The sequence below is a fragment of the Mizuhopecten yessoensis genome, unplaced genomic scaffold, assembly GCF_002113885.1.
Source record: "Mizuhopecten yessoensis strain PY_sf001 unplaced genomic scaffold, ASM211388v2 scaffold8095, whole genome shotgun sequence".
Lineage (NCBI taxonomy): Eukaryota > Metazoa > Mollusca > Bivalvia > Pectinida > Pectinidae > Mizuhopecten > Mizuhopecten yessoensis.
The window spans coordinates 6,805-21,241 of NW_018407376.1; the positions used below are offsets into that span (position 1 = coordinate 6,805).

The 14,437-nt window shown below is 41.6% G+C and overlaps 3 protein-coding genes across 14 annotated transcripts in view; 2 read left to right on the plus strand and 1 right to left on the minus strand.

The window, feature by feature from the left end:
- Window positions 1–3,818, plus strand: part of LOC110454886 (ankyrin repeat, PH and SEC7 domain containing protein secG-like) — a 6,500-nt gene extending 2,682 nt beyond the window's left edge. The window contains exons 3-4 of one of the 2 annotated variants that reach the window (XM_021504650.1): window positions 699–906; window positions 2,451–3,818. In XM_021504650.1, coding sequence (XP_021360325.1) covers window positions 699–906; window positions 2,451–2,456 — 214 coding nt within the window. In that variant the 3' untranslated portion in view covers window positions 2,457–3,818. Of the gene's footprint in view, window positions 1–698 lie in introns of both variants that reach the window. The other variant, XM_021504649.1, reaches the window with a different exon arrangement.
- Window positions 3,819–5,411: 1,593 nt separating this feature from the next.
- On the plus strand, window positions 5,412–8,317 carry LOC110454887 (protein FAM65A-like). 11 transcript variants are annotated; one of them, XM_021504657.1, is made up of 3 exons: window positions 5,412–7,058; window positions 7,867–7,929; window positions 7,972–8,317. In XM_021504657.1, the coding sequence occupies exons 1-3, from the start codon at window positions 6,389–6,391 to the stop codon at window positions 8,295–8,297; spliced, it is 1,059 nt and encodes a 352-aa protein (XP_021360332.1). In that variant the 5' UTR covers window positions 5,412–6,388; the 3' UTR covers window positions 8,298–8,317. The 11 variants fall into 11 exon arrangements, with proteins under 11 accessions (XP_021360332.1, XP_021360338.1, XP_021360331.1 ...); XM_021504663.1 differs by having other exon boundaries at window positions 8,056–8,317; XM_021504662.1 differs by adding an exon at window positions 7,421–7,504 and having other exon boundaries at window positions 5,413–7,289; window positions 7,867–8,203.
- Window positions 8,293–11,491, minus strand: LOC110454889. Its single transcript, XM_021504664.1, has 2 exons — window positions 10,915–11,491; window positions 8,293–8,515 (listed from the first exon to the last, which is right to left on the minus strand). Exon 1 carries the CDS (start codon window positions 11,470–11,472, stop codon window positions 10,933–10,935), a length of 540 nt encoding a protein of 179 aa, XP_021360339.1. The 5' UTR covers window positions 11,473–11,491; the 3' UTR covers window positions 8,293–8,515; window positions 10,915–10,932.
- Window positions 11,492–14,437: the final 2,946 nt, after the last annotated feature.

Here is a 14,437-nt window from a genome sequence, read left to right on the forward strand (position 1 = left end):
TGCTTCAGTTACACTAAATATGTTAACAAAAATATCAATAATGTATAGTTTTCCAGTTTGTTGCATATTAATTTTATCATATTAAACATCATAAAGTTGTACAGCAAAATTGAACCTGCTACAATTAAAAATGGCGACACAATGACAATTTAAGTGATCAATCTAGTGTCAAAAAAGATGAAATTTTGGCCTTTTTTGAAGCGCAAGAAATACACATTAATACACAACTTTAAAATGGCCACCAAATTGGTTGGTATTTTTTTGAATTCTTGTAAAAAAAGTTCTACAAACAACAGGCATCTAATTTTTTGACATATTTTTCAGATGTGTGTTTGCTAATAAACTTGATCATAATTTGTTTAATATTACAAAAACCTGTTACACCAGATCAAAACGAGACTTGAACGTGATTGAAACCTCAGAAGAGTACATCCTTACCAGTAAGTTAATACTGTGAATCTCAACCATCGGGGAAATATTCTTAAGTTTTCAAACACTGGCAACTTAAAAATCCCCATCCCCCTCAGAGAAATTCCAAATATCACCAAAGAGGTGAGAGATTCTATTAGGACCTGATGACATGATGTTGTTTGAGTTCTATTCGGGTCTGTTCAGTCTCTGATGACGTGGCATTATCTGGGTTAGGCTACTGGTCAGGATTGTTCAGTCTCTGATGACGTGGCATTATCTCCTTACAGGTCTGGATTATTCAGAAACTCTCCATTGTGTTGGCTAGTCTGGAATAATTACATCGAGGCGGCTGAGTATCTGGTTGGCTGTGACTGGTATCTGTACGACGAAAGCTGGATGTATCTACCTGGGAAAACACGAGAGCACGAACTCTTCAATGACAGAATACGACACTTGTCGAACCAGCCATTCTCACTGTCATCGTGTTGTCGCTTGGTAATACGTGACCGACTTCGCCTTTCCTCTGGGGACCGGGAAATTCTTACTCGCATATATCAGCTACAACTCCCAAATCCTACCAAAGGCTTCCTCAGTCTACAGGACTAGTAGGAACTCCTAAACCCTATCAAAGCTTCCTCAGTCTACAGGACTAGTAGGAACTCCTAAACCCTATCAAAGCTTCCTCAGTCTACAGGACTAGTAGGAACTCCTCAACCCTATCAAAGCTTCCTCAGTCTACAGGACTAGTAGGAACTCCTCAACCCTATCAAAGCTTCCTCAGTCTACAGGACTAGTAGGAACTCCTCAACCCTATCAAAGCTTCCTCAGTCTACAGGACTAGTAGGAACTCCTCAACCCTATCAAAGCTTCCTCAGTCTACAGGACTAGTAGGAACTCCTCAACCCTATCAAAGCTTCCTCAGTCTACAGGACTAGTAGGAACTCCTCAACCCTATCAAAGCTTCCTCAGTCTACAGGACTAGTAGGAACTCCTCAACCCTATCAAAGCTTCCTCAGTCTACAGGACTAGTAGGAACTCCTCAACCCTATCAAAGCTTCCTCAGTCTACAGGACTAGTAGGAACTCCTCAACCCTATCAAAGCTTCCTCAGTCTACAGGACTAGTAGGAACTCCTCAACCCTATCAAAGCTTCCTCAGTCTACAGGACTAGTAGGAACTCCTCAACCCTATCAAAGCTTCCTCAGTCTACAGGACTAGTAGGAACTCCTCAACCCTATCAAAGCTTCCTCAGTCTACAGGACTAGTAGGAACTCCTCAACCCTATCAAAGCTTCCTCAGTCTACAGGACTAGTAGGAACTCCTCAACCCTATCAAAGCTTCCTCAGTCTACAGGACTAGTAGGAACTCCTCAACCCTATCAAAGCTTCCTCAGTCTACAGGACTAGTAGGAACTCCTCAACCCTATCAAAGCTTCCTCAGTCTACAGGACTAGTAGGAACTCCTCAACCCTATCAAAGCTTCCTCAGTCTACAGGACTAGTAGGAACTCCTCAACCCTATCAAAGCTTCCTCAGTCTACAGGACTAGTAGGAACTCCTCAACCCTATCAAAGCTTCCTCAGTCTACAGGACTAGTAGGAACTCCTCAACCCTATCAAAGCTTCCTCAGTCTACAGGACTAGTAGGAACTCCTCAACCCTATCAAAGCTTCCTCAGTCTACAGGACTAGTAGGAACTCCTCAACCCTATCAAAGCTTCCTCAGTCTACAGGACTAGTAGGAACTCCTCAACCCTATCAAAGCTTCCTCAGTCTACAGGACTAGTAGGAACTCCTCAACCCTATCAAAGCTTCCTCAGTCTACAGGACTAGTAGGAACTCCTCAACCCTATCAAAGCTTCCTCAGTCTACAGGACTAGTAGGAACTCCTCAACCCTATCAAAGCTTCCTCAGTCTACAGGACTAGTAGGAACTCCTAAACCCAATCAAAGCTTCGCTAGTTTATAATAATAATAATATGCTTTATAAGACCCTGTCAGTTTAAAGTCCTTAACCCAATCACTAAAGTTTCGTCTGTCTAAAGTTGTAGGCTTCTTACAAAACAGTGACATCTAGGCAGGAAGGGGCAGGCATACCAATAGTCCAAAACATTCCGGGAACAGTCCACTGAAGGAAGTCTAGCCGAGCATGATCAAGGTCCACTGACGATAGACCTCCGCCGGCAGTGTCATGAGCCAATAGAGATGATGTCATCAGTCTTCCCTTTAGCAAACTCCGAGCTCCATTGGCCTGCGTTAACTGTTCCTTTAGCCTGCACGGTTTAAATTTTAATTACTTCCCTTTGCTTCCTAGCAGACACTGGTGGTGATAGGTCTAAAACCTTATTATTAGACCCCGGTTTCCCAGACACGGGTGGTGATAGGTCTAAAACCTTGTTATAAGACCCCGGTTTCCCAGACACGGGTGATGATAGCCCTAAAACCTTATTGTTAGACCCCGGTTTCCCAGACACGGATGGTGATAGGTCTAAAACCTTATTATTAGACCCCGGTTTCCAAGACACGGGTGGTGATAGGTCTAAAACCTTATTATTAGACCCCGGTTTCCCAGACACGGGTGGTGATAGGCCTAAAACCCTATTATTAGACCCCGGTTTCCCAGACACGGGTGGTGATAGGTCTAAAACCCTATTATTAGACCCGGGTGGTGATAGGTCTAAAACCTATTATTCGACACTGGTGGTGATAGGTCTAAAACCCTATTATTAGACACTGGTGGTGATAGGGCTAAAACCCTTTTATTAGACCCGGGTGGTGATAGGTCTAAAACCCTATTATTAGACACTGGTGATGATAGGTTTAAAACCCTTTTATTAGACCCGGGTGGTGATAGGTCTAAAACCCTTTTATTAGACCCGGGTGGTGATAGATCTAAAACCCTATTATTAGACACTGGTGGTGATAGGTTTAAAACCCTTTTATTAGACCCGGGTGGTGATAGATCTAAAACCCTATTATTAGACACTGGTGGTGAAAGGTCTAAAACCCTATTATTAGACACTGGTGGTGAAAGGTCTAAAACCCTATTATTAGACACTGGTGGTAATAGGTCTAAAACCCTATTATTAGACACTGGTGGTGAAAGGTCTAAAACCCTATTATTAGACACTGGTGATGATAGGTTTAAACCCCTTTTATTAGACCCGGGTGGTGATAGGTCTAAAACCCTATTATTAGACCCGGGTGGTGAAACTGAGTACTGTTGATCACCAGACTGTGTAGTTCTAATCTGCCTATACAACCTATAACGTTATTCTGTGATATAAATACACGCAAATATATATATCGGATGGATATCTATAAACAAAACATTCCATTTAAACTTGAGTTTTTATGAAGCTAGTTATATTAGTTAACGTTGTTTGTTTTAGTACAGTAAAACATTAAAATGAATTGTTAAAATGTTTTCTTCTTATTATTATTATTAAGGAAATCATAGTACCTTTCAATCATTGGTTACCAGGGGAGTGACTTGATTTATTATTGGTTACCAGGGGAGTGACTTGATGTATAATAGGTTACCAGGGGAGTGACTTGATTTATTGTTGGTTACCAGGGGAGTGACTTGATTTATTATTGGTTACCAACGGGAGTGACTTGATGTATTATTGGTTACCAGGGGTGTGACTTGATTTATTATTTGTAACAAAGGGAGTGACTTGATTTATTATTGGTTACCAAGGGAGTAACTTGATTTTTGTTGGTTACCGGGGAGTGACTTGATTTATTATTGGTTACCAGGGGAGTGTTTTGATTTATTATTGGTAACCAGGGAAGTGACTTGATTTATTATTGGTTACCATGGGAGTGACTTGATTTATTATTGGTTACCAAAGGAGTGACTTGATATATTATTGGTTACCAACAGGAGTGACTTGATGTATTATTGGTTACCAGGGGTGTGACTTGATTTATTATTGGTAACCAAGGGAGTGTTTTGATTTATTATTGGTAACCATAGGAATTACTTTATTAATCATTGATTACCAGGGGAGTGATTGTATCTATTAATCATTGGTTACAAGGGGAGTGATTGTATCTATTGATCATTGGTTACAAGGGGAGTGATTGTATCTATTGATAATTGGCTATAAGGGGAGTGATTGTATCTATTAATAATTGGCTATAAGGGGAGTGATTGTATCTATTAATAATTGGTTACCAGGGGAGTCACTGTATCTATAAATCAGTTGTAACCAGCGGAGTGACTGTATTTATAATTCAGTTTTTACCAGGGGAGTGACTGTATCTATTAGGCATTGGTTACCAGGGGAATGATTGTATCTAGTATTCATTGGTCACCAGGGGAGTGATCGTATCTATTAATCATTGGTTACCAGGTTAGTGATTGTATATATTAATCAGTTGTTACCAGGGGAGTGATTGTATCTATTAGTCATTGGTTACCAGGGGAGTGACTGTATCTATTAGTCATTGGTTACCAGGGAGTGATTGTATCTATTAGTCATTGGTTACCAGGGGAGTGATTGTATCTATTAGTCATTGGTTACCAGGGGAGTGATTGTATCTATTAGTCATTGGTTACATGTTGAGTGACTGTATCTATTAGTCATTGGTTACCAGGAGAATGACTGTATCTATTAGGCATTGGTTACATGGAGAATGACTGTATCTATTAGTCATTGGTTACATGTTGAGTGACTGTATCTATTAGTCATTGGTTACCAGGGGAGGGATTGTATCTATTAGGGATGGGTTACCAGGGGAGTGACTGTATCTATTAGGCATTGGTTACCAGGGGAGTGATTGTATCCATTAATCATTGGTTACCAGGGGAGTGATTGTATATATTAATAATTGGTTACCAGGGGAGTGATTATATCTATTAATCATTGATTACCACGGGAGTGATTGTATCTATTAGTCATTGATTACCATATATTCATATGTTTACTTATTTTTATGTTTTTCTTTGTCCTGAACAACTGTAAACAGGAAATACAATACGGCAAATCTGTTATATTTTATCGGACTATAAGTTATAAACAATTAAGTCAAATGTGGAATTAACTTTAATTTAATACAAAACAGTAGGATATGGACAAGCAACATCAGTAGAGGACAACTTTCACCAGTCGACTCTTGACGCCGGTAGATGGCGTTATTCATTGACAGATTCAATCCTCGGGGGGGAAAAGTACAAACGTTTTTATACATGATGATATGGTTGATACAAAAATCACTAAGCACATATTCATAGACATACTCTGAATTTTTCTCAAGTATAATACATAAAAACATTATAAATACTTACACACTTACTTCTATGTCATTAGTGTACAGATGTATGTGTGACATTACAATAAGCATGTGCGCTTCCTTGAACAGCAACTGTTTTACGGTTTAATATACGCATCTATAACATACGGCCGGACATGTGTGTAGAGCACAAAGACAGATTCAATGCACGCCATGACAGATACAGAGGACGACTAGACAGATAAACAGGATGATAATACAAAGGAAGACAGAACAGATAAACTTCACACCCAGACAGATACACGGGACGACCAGTCTGTGACGTGTTCTCGCAATCACCGTTTGATAGTGTTAGCCAAGCAAAGATGTCAAGTTACAAAATGCCGCTAGCATTATAACAAATGATGCATAACACATTACAAGTGTAGCTCCTATGTTCACAGTTATACTCCTGTACATGTAAGTTTATGCCATGTACATACAGGTTTATATCCCTACATACAAGAGTATCTGCTGTATTTCCTGTATATTTACTTGTACATGCTTCAATACGTATTCCTGTGTACTCAACATAAAACTGTACTTCAGGTACGCATTATGGTACATCCTGTAATTCTGATGTATTTCATGTATTAACAAGCGAACTTTTTATTCATACAAGCGTACTTCATGCACTTACAATCATGTTTCCTGAACATCGAAGCGTGATTCCTGTAAATACATTCGTGTTTCCTGAACATACATGCGTGTTTCCGGAAAATACATGCGTGTTTTTCCGGAACATACAATCATGTTTTCTGAACATACAATCGTGATTCGTGTACATACATGCGTGTTTCCTGTACATACAATCATGTTTCCTGTACATACAATCATGTTTCCTGAACATACAAGCGTGATTCCTGTAAATACATGCATGTTTCCGGAACATACAATCATGTTTTCTGAACATACAATCGTGATTCGTGTACATACATGCGTGTTTCCTGTACATACAATCATGTTTCCTGTACATACAATCATGTTTCCTGAACATACAATCGTGTTTCCTGTACATACAATCGTGTTTCCTGAACGTACATGCATGTTTCCGGAACATACAATCATGTTTGTTGAACATAAAATCGTGTGTCATGTACATTCATTCGTGTTTCCTGAACCTACATGCGTGTTTACGGAACATACAATCATGTTTCCGGAACATACAATCGTGTTTCCTGTACATACAAGCGAGTGTCCTGTACTTACAAGCGTAATTCTTGTACAAACATTCGTATTTCCTGTACATACAAGCGTATTTCATGTACATACATTAGTGTTTCCTGTACATACAAGCGTGTTTCCGGAACATACAAGCATGTTTTCTGTACATACAAGCGTGCGTCCTGTACATACAAGCGTGTATCCTGTACATACAAACGTGCGTCCTGTACATACAAGCGTGATTCTTGTACATACATTCGTGGTTCCTGTACATACAAGCGTATTTCCTGTACATACAAGCGTGGTTCCGGAACATACAGGCATGTTTTCTGTACATACATACGTGTTTGCTGCACTGACAAGCGTGTTTCCGGAACATACACGCATGTTTTCTGTACATACAAGCGTGCGTCCTGTACATACAAGCGTGATTCCTGTACATACAAGCGTATTTCCTGTACATATATGCGTGCGTCATGTACATACAAGCGTGCGTCCTGTACATACAAGCGTGCGTCCTGAACATACAAGCGTGTGTCATGTACTGTACATACAAGCGTGTATCCTGTACATACAAGCGTGCGTCCTGTACATAAAAGCGTGCGTCTTGTACATACAAGCGTGCGTCCTGTACATACAAGCGTGTAGCCTGTACATAAAAGCGTGCGTCCTGTACATACAAGCGTGTATCCGGAACGTACACGCATGTTTTCTGTACATACAAGCGTGCGTCCTGTACATACAAGCGTGAGTCCTGTACATAAAAGCGTGCGTCTTGTACATCCAAGCGTGCGTCCTGAACATACAAGCGTGTGTCATGTACTGTACATACAAGCGTGTATCCTGTACATAAAAGCGTGCGTCCTGTACATACAAGCGTGTATCCGGAACATACACGCATGTTTTCTGTACATACACGCGTGCGTCCTGTACATACAAGCGTGATTCCTGTACATAAAAGCGTGCGTCCTGTACATACAAGCGTGTATCCTGCACATACAAGCGTGCGTTCTGTACATACAAGCGTGCGTCCTGTACATACAAGCGTGATTCCTGTACATACAAGCGTGCGTCCTGTACATACAAGCGTGTATCCTGCACATACAAGCGTGCGTCCTATACATACAAGCGTGCGTCCTGTACATACAAGCGTGATTCCTGTACATCCAAGCGTGCGTCATGTACATACAAGCGTGCGTCCTGTACATAAAAGCGTGCGTCCTGTACATACAAGCATGTATCCTGTACATACAAGCTTGCGTCCTGTACATAAAAGCGTGCGTCCTGTACATACAAGCGCGCGTCCTGTACATACAAGCGTGCGTCCTGTACATAAAAGCGTGCGTCCAGTACATACAAGCATGTATCCTGTACAAGCGTACATCCTTATATACTATAATAAGATATATTTCATGGGTAATATAAGTCAATATTTTACTACTGTTTGAAGTTTTTCACTTTTCTTAGTCCTTTGTTGGCTCTCTTTAGAAAGGAGTTGTCACTTTCATCCATTATGTATGTAAGAAAATATTTCGGAAGCCCGACTTGTATAGGAGTGTACATAATCCGAACTACTACTCCGGAGGTTGTATGGTAGTCTAGTCTTCTTGTCGGAGACCAGTGTGACGTAATTGACGAATGGATGGCGAGACTGCCAGCAAGACACCTGTAAAATACAAACAAAAATGGAAAATGTATTAAATTGATACCAATGTAAAAAATACAGGAAACTTGATTTAGAATTACATACATATTTAAACAAGAAACACATAAATTAGCTCTCGTGAGCTACCTGGCCTAGTGTTCAGGTGTACAGTATAATGTATATAGTGTATATGTATGTAATCAGAACAATGTTCTAACAGGAGTAACACAGAGGAAGGAAAACCACTAGTGTAGCAACACACACGTCATGTCACATATAAGTGAATAGCCCCTATGATGCGGGGGGGGGGGGCCCCTATTATAATGAAAACAACAAAATGACACGACGTTTCTTCCTGAACACTGGACCAGTTTTGGCGCCGCTATAATACTTTGTATCACCAACCGAGTGTAATGTGGTCTGACATTTATTCCGTTAAGTCTCCCACACTACAAATATACAATCGCTGCCTTATCATCAGAATTTAATTAATAAATTAAAACCCGGAATGAAATATACGGTATTTAATCTGATCGATAATCTCTCTAGCCTGGCCGTGAGATAGATCAGGCGATGAGTAGATAAGAACCTGTCGACCAGAGTCTACACATGGCCTACCTAACAAACTACCTGTTGTTTTTACCTGCATGAATATCAAAACCGTGATATAAGCAGTGACATTGACACTGAACCAAAGCTATTAAATATCGGGTACATATACTCCGTAAGCTGGTTACAGCTTCCTCAGAGACGGCTTTAGTTTCAGAAAAAATATTGATAATCTCACCATTTATGGTAGGAATGTATTTTCATATGCTGCATTGTACAGTCCTGGACATATTGTATTTTCTTGGGAGGGACTGCAATTGCACGTAAGGGACTGTCCTTTCACGTGGAACTTCAATACAATATAATCCCTCCATGATGTTGACCAGAATATACTACCCCTTCATGTTGACTAGAATATACTACCCCTTCATGTTGACTAGAATATACTACCCCTTCATGTTGACTAGAATATACTACCCCTTCCCAAGATCGTCTCAAAGATATCAGACACATTTAAATGATATAATATCATGCAAATAAAAAGGAATATCACGCAAATATGATCTGATGATGTGATTGATGGACACAACACAAAAGTTATATATATAAATAAACAGACCATCTTGACATGTCATTGACTAATGGACATAACACGTGTAAAATGTGTGGACTGATGGACACGACTAAGGTGTAAATGGTCAGCTGGGCACGTCGTGAACTGTTGGACACGACACAGGTGTTAAGTGGACCCCGTCGTGAACTGTTGGACAGGTGAAGTGGACCCCGTCGTGAACTGTTAGACACGGCACAGGTGTTAAGTGGACCCATCGTGAACTGTTAGACACGACACAGGTGTTAAGTTGACCCGTCGTGAACTGTTGGACACGGCACATGTGTTAAGTTGACCCGTCGTGAACTGTTGGACACGACACAGGTGTTAAGTTGACATCTGGATACGCCGTGAACTGTTGGACACGACACATGTTAAGTGGATATCTGGGCACGTCGTGAATTGTTGGACACGACACATGTTAAGTGGACATCTGGACCCGTCATGAACTATTGGACACGACACAGGTGTAAATGGCTACAGAAACATCGTGAACTGATTGGCACGTGAAAGGATGTTGACATTTCTATATTGAATAGTAAGGAGAACATAAATAAATGCCGAACCTCATCCCCACTGTGATATGAAAACGTTTACATATAGAAGTAACAAGGGCACATGTCAAGACAACTAATTGCCAAATGTAGCCTGTTAATCCTATAATTTGTTTACATCCACACAAATACGAAGCCATTACTCCGCTCCTGCCTAAATCAATATTTTACTTTCGAGGTGAAAGTCTTTATTAGATTACATTTACTGTAGGAGTTAACTGGTAGCTTATATTGAGGTAATCCGGTAACGGGTGAGATTGTTATGACAGGTGCCGCTATTTTGTTGACTCTGCTAATTGATGTCAACTTTAATGCCGTAATTTATGAACAATCCATTGAACTTAACCAAATTGACCTTGACAATAGCGTTCCTATGGCGACAGTTCCGCGTCATCCTCGATTTGCTTTGGGACCTTTTGGACATCGCCTTACCCCTATCCCTCCCCAAACCTCTCCCCAATTTATACTATGTTACAGTCTGATTTACCATCAATCGTCATTTACACAATATAGTAATTAAATGTGCGAGTGTAGCGGGACTGGACAGGGTCGATCGCCGCTCAATTTGTACGAGCGTCCGTCTAGAGTTCGGAGGTTCTGGGTTCGAATCCCGGTCCGGCTGTGCAATTTTCCTCTCCTGTTACACAAGTATAAAATATATATACTAGTATATAATTTAATGTCAAAGAATAAATAAAAAACATTACCTGTCATAGTCGATACAATCACGCCTGAACCATTGGGAGGGGGATGCTTGCCTCACGGAACAGCGTCATTTTTCCGTCCCGCGTTAGGTCAAACTTTTCCCGCCTTTTCATGGCACTCATCTGAGTGTTGCGGCCGAATAGTCTGTCCACAATATTGTCAACTTGTGTTTTAGGGAGTCTACGGTAACTAAGGTACTTGTCCGACTTGTCTTCCTCAACCACATCCACCTTACATCGTAGCAAATCGATATTTTCGTCCGACACTCCGACCCGAGCGATGGTCGGCTTCATCAGTCTCGTTACCACACCGTTAACGGCATGCCGAGAGTAGTTCCTCAGAGCAGGCGCCTTCGGGACCAGGTATCTACAATCCGTCTTAAAGTCAGAAGATTTCAAAATGTTTTTCTTTAGATCCGAGTTTTCCCTGCTGATCCTCAACATGTCAAAGTTGGGATAGTCGCCACTGCCGCGGTACTTCATGGCGATGGGGTAGCCGCTATACATGTACCGCACATCGTTGTTGAGGATGTATTTGTGTGTAATGTGAAACTCGCCCATTATGGAAGAGTAAAGTTCAAATAAGTCCTCGATGACACTTTTTGTTGTCAAACACTTTTCAAAGAGTTTAACGACACTCTGATATATCCGCGTCTATTCTGTAACAGGGGCAGTAAGGCTTCAAAGCCTCCTCAAACAAGCAGTCTCCGGTGGCGCTACCAGACACAGCGTCAGGAACAAGCAGTCTCCGATGGCGCTATCAGACACAGTGTCAGGAACAAGCAGTCGCCGATGGCTCTATCAGACACAGTGTCAGGAACAAGCAGGCTCCGATGGCGCTATCAGACACAGTGTCAGGAACAAGCAGTCGCCGATGGCGCCATCAGACACAGTGTCAGGAACAAGCAGTCTCCGTTGGCGCTATCAGACACAGCGTCAGGAACAAGAAGTCTCCGATGGCGCTATCAGACACAGCGTCAGGAACAAGCAGTCTCCGATGGCGCTATCAGACACAGCGTCACTAGGAGTGTGTACACGTCCACCCTCGGCGGCGATTGCTCGAACTGTGGGGTAGATACCAACACTACACACTATGTCTATGTTAAAGGGGACGAGTACCTTGCCAAGTCTCGGCGACATGTGTACATACAAAGCCGTCCCACTGTGGCCTGTGGTGTAAGTCTGGTCCTCCTCGTGTAGGTTGCTGCTGCTAAAACAAAGTACACACTGTCGTCATCCAGCCGGCTTATATGCTGTCAGCAAGCATATAACAGACGTATGCTGTCGTATTAAAAAATACATATTTACCGTTTTTGACAGAATGTGAGAGCTAAGACGTTTCGTATCACTGCGACAAAACTTGGTATCCAAGGAGCTGGCGGCTAATGTACAATGGGAAAATACAAGTGTGTCAGATCCAGCTTTATGATTCAGCAACAAAGTCAGATCAGAGTGATGCATACAACATTACAGTATGTCCGTGACGTACAGACTTAAACAGAACATTACAGTATGTCCGTGACGTACAGACTTAACAGAGTCTTACGTACCAAACACCGTACACAAAGTCAGATCAGAGTGATGCATACAACATTACAGTATGTCCGTGACGTGGGGACTTAAACAGAGTCTTACGTACCAAATACCGTACACCATTACAGTATGTCCGTGACGTACATACTTAAACAGAGTCTTACGTACCAAACTCCGTACACCATTACAGTATGTCCGTGACGTACAGACGTAAACAGAGTCTTACGTACCAAACACCTTACAACATTACAGTATGCCCGTGACGTACAGACTTAAACAGAGTCTTACGTACCACGTACCAAACACCGTACAACATTACACTATGTCCGTGACGTACAGACTTAAACAAAGTCTTACGTACCAAACACCGTACAACCTTACAGTATGTCCGTGACGTACAGACTTGAACAGAGTCTTACGTACCAAATACCGTACAACATTATAGTATGCCCGTGACGTACAGACTTGAACAGAGGCTTACGTACCAAACACCGTACAACATTACACTATGTCCGTGACGTACAGACTTAAACAAAGTCTTACGTACCAAACACCGTACAACCTTACAGTATGTCCGTGACGTACAGACTTAAACCGAGTCTTACGTACCAAACACCGTACAACCTTACAGTATGTCCGTGACGTACAGACTTAACAGAGTCTTACGTACCAAACACCGTACGTACAGACTTAAACAGAGTCTCACGTACCAAACACCGCACAACATTACAGTATGTCCGTGACGTACAGACTTAAACCGAGTCTTACGTACCAAACACCGTACAACCTTACAGTATGTCCGTGACGTACAGACTTAACAGAGTCTTACGTACCAAACACCGTAAAACATTACAGTATGTCCGTGACGTACAGACACAGACTTAAACAGAGTCTTACGTACCAAACTCCGTACACCATTACAGTATGTCCGTGAGGTACAGACTTAAACAGAGTCTTACGTACCAAACACCCTACACCATTACAGTATGTCCGTGACGTACATACTTAAACAGAGTCTCACGTACCAAACACCGCACAACATTACAGTATGTCCGTGACGTACATACTTAAACAGAGTCTTACGTACCAAACACCCTACACCATTACAGTATGTCCGTGACGTACAGACTTGAACAGAGTCTTACGTACCAAACACCGTACAACCTTACAGTATGTCCGTGACGTACAGACTTAAACAAAGTCTTACGTACCAAACACCGTACAACCTTACAGTATGTCCGTGACGTACAGACTTAAACAAAGTCTTACGTACCAAACACCGTACAACCTTACAGTATGTCCGTGACGTACAGACTTAACCAGAGTCTTACGTACCAAACACCGTACCCCATTACAGTATGTCCGTGACGTACAGACTTAACAGAGTCTTACGTACCAAATACCGTACAACATTACAGTAAACACCGTACAACATTACAGTATGTACGTGACGTACAGACTTAAACAGAGTCTTACGTATCAAACACCGTACAACATTACAGTATGTCCTTGACGTACAGACTTGAACAGAGTCTTACGTACCAAACACCGTACAACCTTACAGTATGTCCGTGACGTACAGACTTAAACCGAGTCTTACGTACCAAACACCGTACAACATTAACGTATGTCCGTGATGTACAGACTTAAACAGAGTCTTACGTACCACGTACCAAACACCGTACAACATTACACTATGTCCGTGACGTACAGACTTAAACAAAGTCTTACGTACCAAACACCGTACAACCTTACAGTATGTCCGTGACGTACAGACTTAAACAAAGTCTTACGTACCAAACACCGTACAACCTTACAGTATGTCCGTGACGTACAGACTTAAACCGAGTCTTACGTACCAAACACCGTACAACCTTACAGTATGTCCGTGACGTACAGACTTGAACAGAGTCTTACGTACCAAATACCGTACAACATTACAGTATGCCCGTGACGTACAGACTTGAACAGAGTCTTACGTACCAAACACCGT

What these genes read in the sequence shown, in the direction of transcription:
- LOC110454889 (XM_021504664.1), bottom strand. Translation starts at nt 11,472, where the DNA reads ATGGGCGAGTTTCACATTACACACAAATACATCCTCAACAACGATGTG.
- LOC110454887 (XM_021504653.1), top strand. Translation starts at nt 6,389, where the DNA reads ATGCGTGTTTCCGGAAAATACATGCGTGTTTTTCCGGAACATACAATC. An exon ending in TACAAGCGTGTAGCCTGTAC is followed by an intron (nt 7,505 to 7,866) that starts ATAAAAGCGTGC and finishes TGCGTTCTGTAC; the next exon opens with ATACAAGCGTGCGTCCTGTA.